Raw genomic sequence first — 11,497 nt, 5'->3', positions numbered from 1 at the left:
TTCATAGAGCTTTCTGTAAAATTCATTTTTCACTTCATCCGGGCTGCAGTCATTGGGAGCGAAGGCAGAAACGATGAAAAGGCAACGACGTGTGTCCCTATCCTTCCGAGTTCTCATGGAGCCGTTTAGCCAAACAGCACATAGACGACTGTTAACGGGGATCCACTCTAATAGTACTTGTTCTGCCCTCGTACTTAATGTCATGCCTACACTAACTAGTCTACGAGAACAAGCCATCGGGTCACCAGATACATGGAGGGTGTATCTCGTCGGCTCTCCCTTTTGGCGAGGTGAGATCAAGTGAAGGACCACATTAGGACCCTGTATGCGTGTTTCGGAGACACAGCATACGTCAATGGTACAAGATTCTAGGGTTTTAGCCAAATAGACCTGCTGGCCGATTCGGCATAGGGTGTGTACGTTGAAGGCTCCAATGTGTAGTTTGAAGCGAGGTTTCAGTAGACCTGAGACAGTGTTTTGCGCACTAGAATCGTTGGCCATGGTGACGCTTAGGGAGGAAGTCAAAAGAAGAGGTACAGAGTTGATAGTTGAGGTACGAGGAATAACAGGAATTGGAGAGGGAAATTGATTATGAACACAGTGATCCTGAGTGATGTTTGAGGTATGAGGGCGGTTATCACTTCTCGGTTGCTCACACCATGGAAGGGTTCTTCTAGAGGCACCTGAAAATGAAATCGGGTTAGAGTTGGTCTTAGTGACCTGAAAGCGTGACCGCAGTGCCCAATGGATAACTGCTTGAGGTCGGTCACACACAACTTTTTGTGGGTAATTTTTGTGTTAGCTTCGTACATGTTGGGACCTTACAGCCGGTCGGAAACCCGTGGGATAAGGCGAGGTGTGTATTTTCGGGACCGACCTTTTCTAACTCCACCCTTCCTTTGTGAGATGGCGGTTATCACTTCTTGGTTGCCCACACTGTGGAAGGGTTGTTTTGGAGGTAGATAGATGAAGCAATGTTCGAGTTGGCAGCTCAATGGTTAAGATGTAAAATGGTTGAATATAATACAGTCTAATCAGATATATCATTTAAAAGACTAACCTGAGCATCTTCATAACTGAGTTTACAACACGAACGAATAAATGTACGGCCAAACCATGTTGTTAAAATCTGTATTACGATGAAAGAAACTTTTGATAAATAAATTTCACCTGGCACACATGACAGAAATTTACAAGGTCAAGAAATAAATTCACTAACTTACCTCAACGTTTGATATAAATTGTTATAGCAAGAAACTGAGAAATAATGAGGTAGTCAATATTTTTGCATAAACAAAACACTATTTAAAATGTGATGCATGGAAATCAGGTCAAACATTGGATGCTCTATTCCCAAGAAAAATCTAGAACAATAATCCAAATGAGTTTATTCCTTATATTCAACTATACATTCATCAACATGCCACTTTGAATGAATCACTTTTTATGTTGGATGATTTGGTACGGATAGTTTGTAGATCGGACACAAAATTTTCATTAATGATTCAAAAATTATCACTTTCATATCCGGTTTGATCTGCTGTATTTGACCGTTGAAACTTTAGGTAACATGAAACAACGCGTTTGACTTTTCTTAGATTCATTTTCTACTCAGAGACTAACTTGTCGACTTAGAATACGCAAAAGGTATAGTTCTGTTCGGTGAAGACGCTGACAAAATGTAGTCTTCTGAACACCTTAGACAACAATGCAAGGATGTTTGGGACACGGTTCTATTCCTCCAAATGTAAAATGTTACTTCAGGATTGGCTTGCGTCATCACCTGATTTAATGACAAGGAGTAAAGTAGTTGAACCTATAGACCACTTCACTTGTCTTGGGAGTTTCATTGGTCCTGATAGTTTGATATCTGATGAAATCTCGATACGGATTCAGAAGGCTCGATTGGCTTTTGTCAACCTGCGTTACTAGTGACGTAGGCGAGATATCCGTCCTCTAACCAAAATGAAAGTTTAATGTGCAGCCGTTCGCTTTACAGATGTGAAACATGGCCACTGAGAGTAGAAGATACTTGTAGGTTACTGATGTTCGGTCATAGGTGTCTACGAAGCATAGCACATGTATTTTGAGACCACAGAGCAAGCAATACCCGAATTAGAAATAGAGTACCTGGTAAACGTGAGGAATCAATCGATGAGGTAGTAAATATTCATCAGCTGAGGTGGTTGGGACATGTAATGGCTTCACTTCGCTAATCGTTCACCTCGATAACCGTTATAAATCTCACCGGTATTTGAAATCAGAAGGCAAAGAGAATCGGCAACTACAGTTTGTTAGCGGATAGCGCACATCACCAAGTTATAAGCACACCAAACGAATTTGGCGCAGAGAGGCGAATAAGTGCATACGAGTAATTACACAGGCAAATTTATGGTCCAATTATATAAGGAAGCAGCAAGACAAAGCAAAAGTTAATAATAGGAATTGAGTACATATATACATGGAGAGAAGAATGAGTCATCCAGTGAAATTTAAGCAATCGACATTTTAGCTAGAGTCTGTCATATGCTCTAGTGATCATAACGGTACAAAGGAATGTGCGAATTGTTACTGTTCAAAAAAAATTGCCTGTCAATAAAAGGGCTCAACCAACATTGACGATAATCGAAATTGGCTGTAGTCTATTCGCTATAATGTGTTACGTATGTCCAACCACCGCCTACCTCGATGGGCGTCGACAGACGTTAGTGATTGGCATCCCATCATCCTCACAGATTGTTTCACTCACACCAGACATCTTGCTGCCAGTGGCTCGGATGAGTTGGAAGAGCTTCCAGTAGTTACCAGATGCAGCTGCTGCTTCCATCTCATTAGCACGCTCCGACCACCAGGCTTCTCGGTCCTTACGTGAGCTTTGCCTAATTTCGTTGCGTAACAGCCTTCGTTTGTGGTCGAACGAGTTGACCGTCATCAACGGATTGATGTCATTAAATTGGTTGCGACTTCTGTTGCAAGTAAGTATCGAACCGAGCCAGTTTCTAAGCTAGCTAGCTGGCCTAGTTTACTAACATCAATCCGTTGGTGGCGGTCAATTCTTCGGCCACCGAAAAGTAAGGTAAGATTGGCGCAGACCAGGGCATGATTAGAGTCCAGATAGCTACTCCAAAAGGAGCGGCAGTCTTGTACACAACCACGCCAGCGGTGGCTGATCGCGATGTGATCAATCTGAGTTCCACCGAAAAATATAGATGAGCATTGGTTGCAACTGCACGATGCCATGAAAATGTCGAGTAAAGTCGCTTGCATAAGTGCTGGTGGTTGTGTGAGTGATGAGATCGATGCACATATAGTGAAAGCCAGAGCGGCTTATGCCAATCTGGGCCATCTTGGGCGCCTTCGTGATATTAGTCTGACTGTAAAAGGTCGGATCTACAACGCATCGGTGAGAGCAGTTTTGCTCTATGCTTGTGAAACCTGGTCTCTCCGAGTTGAGGATGTTAGACATCTCTCTGTGTTCGATCATCGTTGTCTCCGAAGGATTGTTGACATCCAGTGGCAACACCATGTTAGTAATGCAGAGGTTCGGCATCGTGTGTTCGGGCGCAGAGACGATAATTCAATTGGTGTCACCATCTTGAAACACCGACTTCGGTGGCTTGGACATGTTCTACGAATGTCGTCCCAGAAAATTCCACGTCGTGCATTATTTGCCGACGCTGGGACTGGTTGGAAAAAGCGGAGAGGTGGTCAGTGTATGACATGGTGTCGTGGTATGAAAGAAAGCTGGCTTCTGTTGGTCCTTCACAACTCCCTGGCTGGGGTCCAGGAGATGGTGCAACACAGTGGCTAGAGACGTTATCAGATATGACTCAGAATAGAAGCCAGTGGCGATCCTGCTGTAGCCTTCTTTTACTTTCTTCATAAAGAGTGGTCATAACTTCCTTAACTGAAAGAATTCTTCTGGTTGTACATTCCAGTTTCCCCCATCATTACTCTTATGTTTCTTATATATGCATCTTACCCCTTTTCTCTTCCCATTCTCATTGTTTTTTGTGGCGCATATATATCTGGTGCCCCCTTGTACCAATATTTATGTGTTTAAATAAATAATTAAATTAGTAGGAGCGAGAGTAGCATTATGGGTAGAAAGCGTCATTTCATTTATATGTGCGAGAACTGTGATACTACCCGGGTGCCCAGACCGAAGCAGGTAACAAGTGAAAACGAATACCGCCACAAAAATAATGGGTGATATGATATAAAATATATTAGTATAACTGCATCTATATTTAAGTGATGCACCAGTGATATATTATAGCATGAATTTACATATTACAATTCATCTGTAGTAAAAAGAGTTGTTTTGCTTACCTTAGCGTCCTCAGTTACAGTGAAGACCACAGAAAACGCTAATTTATCTTCTCCTGGATTAAGACTGCATTGTTCTTCACAGAGTAGACGTGGAAGCATGGGCACGCACAGTTGCACTAAATATATAGAAGTTGCTCTGGACGCCGCTTCCTTATCAACTAGACTGTTTGGTTTCACAAAATATGAAACATCAGCTATATGTACACCAACCTGGGGAAAAATAATAATATAGATGAACAAGTAATGTGTTATTGTGTCACAAAACCCTGACACAAAATTTCCTCGTTACATTTTCTGTGCACTTCATTAATTTATTATAGATATAGTAGTCCGAAGGAACTCATTTCATAAATACTACCCAGTAAAAACAGAACCTGCAGTAATAAAAATTGTCTATAAGTGAGCGACATACGAATCAAGTAAACAGATAGTCTGGAAGATGAGCAATGTTAACAATTTATGACTTAGAGTAGTAATATTTACAAGGGTTAACCACGTATGAGAACGATAACATCTCAGTAATTATTAAAAAACATTTTTTCAGACTACTCTAAACACTTAACATATTCAGTCTGTAGAGTTTGAGAAGTAAACGCCTAGCAAAACGAAAATAGCAAAACATAAATTAGAATTAATCAGATAAAGAACATCCATAGTTATATCTCAGAGATCACTTATTATAAACATTGTTTCACGCCATGAACTGACGAATGATTACGCTTGTAAATGAAAACCACACGTATTGCTTCTTCAAATATTATTTGGCATATCACAGTATGAGGATAACTTGATCTATATGAAGTTGGAACAATCAATAATGCTAACTGAAGGTTTAGAGATTAACAACAGAGATCCACATAACTCTATTCCTTGTGGGGAAGCTGGAAGAATGAAACACTACTTCGACGCACAACAAAAAGGTATTAACAATTTACTATCTAAAAGTTACTGTAATCAATGTACTTCATATTCCATATAGCCAACTAGATTTAACAAAAGTCTTGGTGTTTTCCCACAAATAATTGGAAAAAGTACTCCAGAAAATTAATCCAGTACTAGGTTAGTACATGACTCAACACCATAAAACACTCAATTAAAGACCCTCATCGCAAATCCAAAGGGTCGAATTAGAATTAACTGACATTCAGAATATTACTTATTCCCAAAATTCATTTTAACCTGTTAATGGACTGATAAAACAGGACTCTTATTTACCTCGTAAAAGGCGTTTCGGTAACCACTGGATTCTAATTTTTCTATTTCACTTGGTTCCAACTGTCTAATATGCAAAGCATCATCAAGATCTCTAGCAGTACTGGGATCAATCGTAAAAACACAATATTTTCGAAAATCTTTACGGAAAATAAAATCCTTCTCACGAATAGCATTCACCTCATCAACAGACTTACGAACTGATTCAATGACAATATCAGGAAACTGAAAAGCTGCATCCACACCCCAAATAAATCCTGCGCCAACTAAAATCCTATCCGTCTCATCCTGAATCAGAGTGGAAGAGTCACAGGACAATTCTCGTAACAGCTCCCTGACGAAAAAAGGAAAATGACAAATCAAAACCATAAAAATCCTCACACGAAACGGATTCGTCAAGGCAACTGAAGTATTTTTTATATAGCACAAACAAACAATGATAGTCAAACCAGTATCAACAACTCAACGATCACCAACTACATAGTAATGTAAACATGTTAACAATTGAGGTTACAAAATAAATGTAAATAATGAGTTATTTAGTTAATAAACTCAATCATTTTAAACAAAGAAAAGTATGATTCATTTATGAGCTACCACTAAAATAGCTACAATTTGGCAATTACTCAAGGAATAAGCAATATGTTGGGGACGCTAGGTCCTCAGAAATCACTTGATAAACGTCCTATTTTTGTAATTTTATTTTGGAAATTTGGATTTCTCGTTTTCGCGCCAAAAGTGTTCATTTTTACCTTCAGATTGTATTTCCTACTTAGAAGAACCCTAAATGTCATTGGTTCGTTGCTTCTTTTAACATGCTATTTTGTGACGTTTACCAAGGAAATTTTATGCTGTATGTATACACTTGAGTTGTGTGCATGTTGTCGTTCGTGCTTCTGGCTGCTTGTGGAATGTACTTTCCATTATCTGAACCTGAACTTCTCCCTCTAGTTAGCGGGGCTGGGACACATTGGAATATTTAGCTGTCTTGTCGTTGTGTCACTGATCCTTCGCTCAGTTCACCGATTTTAGGTGATCTCATAATCTGGTCAAGCATAGCACAATAGAATAAGGTAATAGATCATATTCATCTAGTATCTGTTTTATCACTACCCGCTACCCAGAGGCAAAGAATAGATTTCATTTTTCCTGAGGTTCGAATATCTTAACAAAACAAATCGAATAACCGCTAAACTCAGAATAAGGAACTTTATAGATAAGAAAATTATTTTCGGAGCTAACAGGAAAATTATTTGGTTAGGTAATTACTCTAGGGAACAGCATTTCTATGATGAAGGAAATGGTGGTGAAACCTAGACATTGAAATTATAATGGAATAAAGAAAGGCACTTAATAAAACTAACAGTAGGTCAATACATCCAGAAAAGACTTTTGGAAAAAGACTTAAATTTTGCCAAAAACAAACACACTTGAAAAACTTCAACTGATTGGTGTTATGAGGATGATTATTTGGTTCATTTGTAGCGTCATCGAATTGGAAAGATCCTCAGTTTTGCTGTTGGTTATAACTTCTTATTAATAATTCCACTTTTAAAATCGGGAAATCGGAAAATGCTTAAATCTTGATCCTTCAACAGAAACGAAATACAACAAAATATGATAATGAAACTGACATTCAGCAGAATGTCATCCAGACAAGTGCGATGATTGGAGAAAATTTTGTTACTTTACAAAAAATGGAAAACTAACAAATTTTCACTAAACATACAACATTAACACGTTAAAAATACTTACCCCTTCGGGAACATACTCGAATTAAGCCATTCAGTGATACGACCAATGAAACGAACGTTTTTGTAGGTTTCTGGATTTTTCAGGAATCCTATAACAAAATGAGCAGCAATCAAAGAGTAAGGGAACGACTTTTTGACAGCTGATAAAGACATAACCTTGAGATAAATACACTTTGATTTTCTCAGAGTTTGCCAATTCGATAGTAAACATTTTTTTTAATACGTCTACTTACACTCACCTTCCGGACAAGCTTCACGAGGTATGAAGACTCGTGGTAGGCGTGTATCCGTAGGTATGAGCACAGCATTCCTCCAATTAGACAGAGCCGGATCTGTACGCATAGGTTCTGTTTGGTTATTATTCTGATCACCTTTCGGAGATACTTTTTTCGGAGTTTGGAAATTACTAGGAATTTGAAGATTTCCAATGAAAGCACGGGAATGTAGAGACTGAAGGATTCCAACAACATGGCCAGTCCTTTGTATAATCGCCCACCAAGCTCTGTGACTTTGCACATCATGCTCACCTGAGGAGGAATCAGTAGGATCTAAAGGTGAATCTAGATCCCGTATGATCTCTTCTGCAAGACGACTTCCTATGACCTTGAAGTAAAAAGTGAATAAGGGCTTAAAAACAAAATAATATTTTAAGGAACAGTTAAGTCTGGAATGATCGTTTGCTAGGCCCATAAAACACATGATACTTAACCCCCAGTGCTCTAGTAAATTATCAACTTTTGGACATATTTATGCGGAATAGCTTTTCTAGTGAATATAATAAGAGAACAGTAAAGAGCTATACATCAACAAATGAAAGCATAAATTGGTTACCTTAATAATTCATAGCTTTCGCTTACTCATTATAAGTCTGTGGTTTTACTTCCATAAAAAGAAATCATAAAATAAGGTTACTAAGGAAATGAAAATATAGAACAGATTTTCGATGGTTGCGCTGTCTATTCTAATTACTATATTCCATAAGCCGGACAGCCAACTTCAGACCACTCTATGTATCAAAGAACAACACTAGTTGCGATAACCAATTCCTAAACTCTCTCATAAACTTTATGAATTGAAAAAACACTCTACAAAAAGTACATTATGTAGGCTAATGTAGCAGTAAGAATAACCATTTAATGACATTGAAATATTCCCACCGAACATATGACTTTCTCAGTCAACCATACCATACCATATTCGTAATTAATGACTAGCGGATTAGAGTAAATCAATGTATTCAACAAATAGCAAAACATATAAAAAGAAAATAGATTTTTTAGTAATAAGTCTCAATAACCTTATTTTAATTACACTAGCGTGTTGTAACCATATAAGCATAAGCAGGAAGACTGATAGATTCCGATTTGTTGTTAAAGACAAGTGTGTGTTGGTAATGTGATATTCACAAATACAATGAATGGAGAAGAGATCGATTCGCATATTAATTTACGTGAATTTCATTTACTGACTTTCAGTGAACTGAATTTATATTAAATCATTCAGTATGAAGCTAAATGTTTGATCTTTACTGCTCTCAAATTGTATTAATTAATTCATTGTGATTTTGCATCTGAGTAACGATTACTCAATTTGATAGTGTAATTTATAATCATCGAATATAACAGGCATATAATCAAATAGAATTAAATGTATATTAATTCTTCTTGGGTCTTGACTAATCTTCTTTATATCTTCTTAACAAGTCTTTCCTCTTATTTTGTGCATGGATTAGTAACACTTAAGTATTGTAGAATGTTAGTCGTTTGGTTTATTTAGTTCGCATAGAGCCCATTTTGTATTAGAAGAATCTTCCAATTGATTGTGAAAGGAAAACAAAGTATCCCATCTTAATTTACGTGAGTGGGATGGCAGATGTATCATCTAGCCTATCGATATGTAGAAGGAGATAGAACTGGGTATAAAGAGAAAATGATTAACCACATACTTGTTCTAACCCCATAGGTTGAATCTTAAGAAACTGCTCCAAAGTAACATATCTAGGTTTCTTCTTCTGATTTGAATCCCCGATTTCTCTTATGGTTGATTCATCGATAAAAGAATCAAATACCTAAAGAGGCACAAATATCTATATTTAACCAGCAAACATTGGGAATAAAATAGTAGGAAATGTGTAGGAAAAAATTACCGAGGTAATAATGGCTGATAAGTTTCTAGATTAATCTAGCGGTTACTATTTGTCTATGACAAACTTTTATGTATTTAGAAGTGATTCTCATAACTTCACTGAGTTACAGAAACTACAAATCGCTGAGCGATATGGAATCCAGAAAGTTAAAATGGTGATCGGTCACAACTTAACCATGAACGATAAATCAATTGAACAAGCTTATGTTTAACAGGTTTTCATGCGAAAATTCCTACATATTTTAATAACAGCTTGAAGCAAAAAAGTTAATGACTCTTTGAAAGCTAAGGATTAAAAACTTACAACATTAAAATTATGCAGATATTAAACCAGCAAACGTGCAAAATGTAGATCCGAACCTATGTCGGATATAAATTCGTGGCGCTCATAAAACACACCAAACTCCATTACCTGATGGGTGTTTCGTCTTGGTATGAGGCTTCTTAGCGGTGCGCACTCACGATACCACACGAAGGACTCGAACTCAGGACCTTCGGTCTCGCACGTGAATGCTTAACCTCTAGATCAGTGATTCCAGGTTTTCAATGATGGTCTGACATTGATCGGTTCATAATTTCAATTAAAACCCAAATTCTATTAGTTCACTGTTGAGTTGGAAGCGCATAGACAACAAATAAACTTGACTGTAACGATGATTTAGAGACAATATTGTCTGTAACTGTAATACAAACGACCAGCCCACTTACCGGTTACAATTTCAATTTTATATATATACCTTCGATGACAAAATTAAGATTCTGGATTGCTTACCATTGCATTTACTCATCATATATACTAACGGACATAACTGGATACACACAGTTTGTAGATACAGAGAAAAAGCATGAAAAGGTGTCTTATTATGAACTCGAAAGAGCTATTAAACGAGTGGTCTCGCGATCTCTGTAAACTACCCAATACGAAACTTCAATTTGGTTTGACCATAAAGTGGGATGCATAGTACTAGCAAACGTTAACGCAACTACTTATTTAACGCATAGTAATATACAGGGCATATTTTAACAGAGTAGTTACTACAAAATCTTATACCAATATTTTCCAGATCATTTATCAAAAGATTTAGTTGTGAATATAAGGATAGTACAAGAAATTAAAGTCCGAAGCTATTCGACAGTCTAGTTTCAAAACTCAGAAGACAAAACATCAAGGCAGTTTCCCGAAGGAGACTCCTTTGCTTTTGGAAACACTACTAAATTTTTACATACTCATTCATCGAAGTACGGGAAATATTGTGGTTACTTGAACATACCCTCCAGTTACGCTTTGGTTCCAACATGACAGCAACGATATCATTTGGTAGTGCTCGGTTTCTGGATGCTAAAGTTGAGATATATACATCAGCATCACCAGCCTTCATATTTTAATAAACTCAATAATAACTACATTTACCGGATGCTTTACGTATCCATCTTCGAAGTTTTTCGGATTGATACGAAGGTTGCCCTGTAAAATGAATAATGAGAATATTGAAAATTGGTAAAATAACTAAAATAGCATTGGAATTATAAGAAAGCTGCAGCAATAAGAACACTATGTCCCTTAAAATAAAACAGATATCAGTTTTAACTACTCACAAAAGTCCTACAAAAAGTTGTTTCAAATCGACCATCAATTGCAAAATTTTAAACACTAGAACTTTAAAAGGCGATACAATCAATAACCACGAAAGGACGTCAGAATTGATATTACCATGGAAATAATATTGTTTGTAATACTAGCACATCTATGCTTGAGTTGATAAAACCGAAACTAACTATTGATGAGGTTGGATTGCAAGTCGTACGGATACCTGGTATTCAAGCATTTAAGTAAATATATACTGAATTACACTATGACAATCTAAGCTCTTATATCAAAGACACTTTAAAGGTAAAATATGGTATTTTATTTATTTTATTTATTTATTTAAACACATAAATATTGGTACAAAGAAGTACCAGATAAATATGCGCCTCACAAATCTCATTCGATTTGTGTGAGGGCTGTGATACTGCCCAGGTGCCCAGACTGAAGCAGGTATATGACCCGATGT

At 37.3% G+C, this 11,497-nt stretch overlaps 1 protein-coding gene across 1 annotated transcript in view; it reads right to left on the bottom strand.

The window, feature by feature from the left end:
- The window catches only part of Smp_127580 (unnamed protein product), a gene marked incomplete at both ends in the record, with an annotated part of 17,856 nt that extends 7,115 nt beyond the window's left edge, over nucleotides 1-10,741 (bottom strand). Inside the window, 6 exons of the mRNA XM_018792016.1 lie at nucleotides 1,061-1,129; nucleotides 4,333-4,542; nucleotides 5,548-5,864; nucleotides 7,538-7,901; nucleotides 9,244-9,366; nucleotides 10,715-10,741. Of these exons, the coding sequence (XP_018644919.1) occupies nucleotides 1,061-1,129; nucleotides 4,333-4,542; nucleotides 5,548-5,864; nucleotides 7,538-7,901; nucleotides 9,244-9,366; nucleotides 10,715-10,741 (1,110 nt within the window). The remainder of the gene's footprint in view (nucleotides 1-1,060; nucleotides 1,130-4,332; nucleotides 4,543-5,547; nucleotides 5,865-7,537; nucleotides 7,902-9,243; nucleotides 9,367-10,714) is intronic.
- Between the last annotated feature and the right edge of the window lie 756 nt (nucleotides 10,742-11,497).

Source organism: Schistosoma mansoni (genome assembly GCF_000237925.1).
Source record: "Schistosoma mansoni, WGS project CABG00000000 data, chromosome 1 unplaced supercontig 0010, strain Puerto Rico, whole genome shotgun sequence".
Taxonomy (NCBI): Eukaryota; Metazoa; Platyhelminthes; class Trematoda; order Strigeidida; family Schistosomatidae; genus Schistosoma; species Schistosoma mansoni.
The sequence above is the reverse complement of the archived record's forward strand: the minus strand, read 5'-3'. Positions and strand labels throughout refer to the sequence as shown.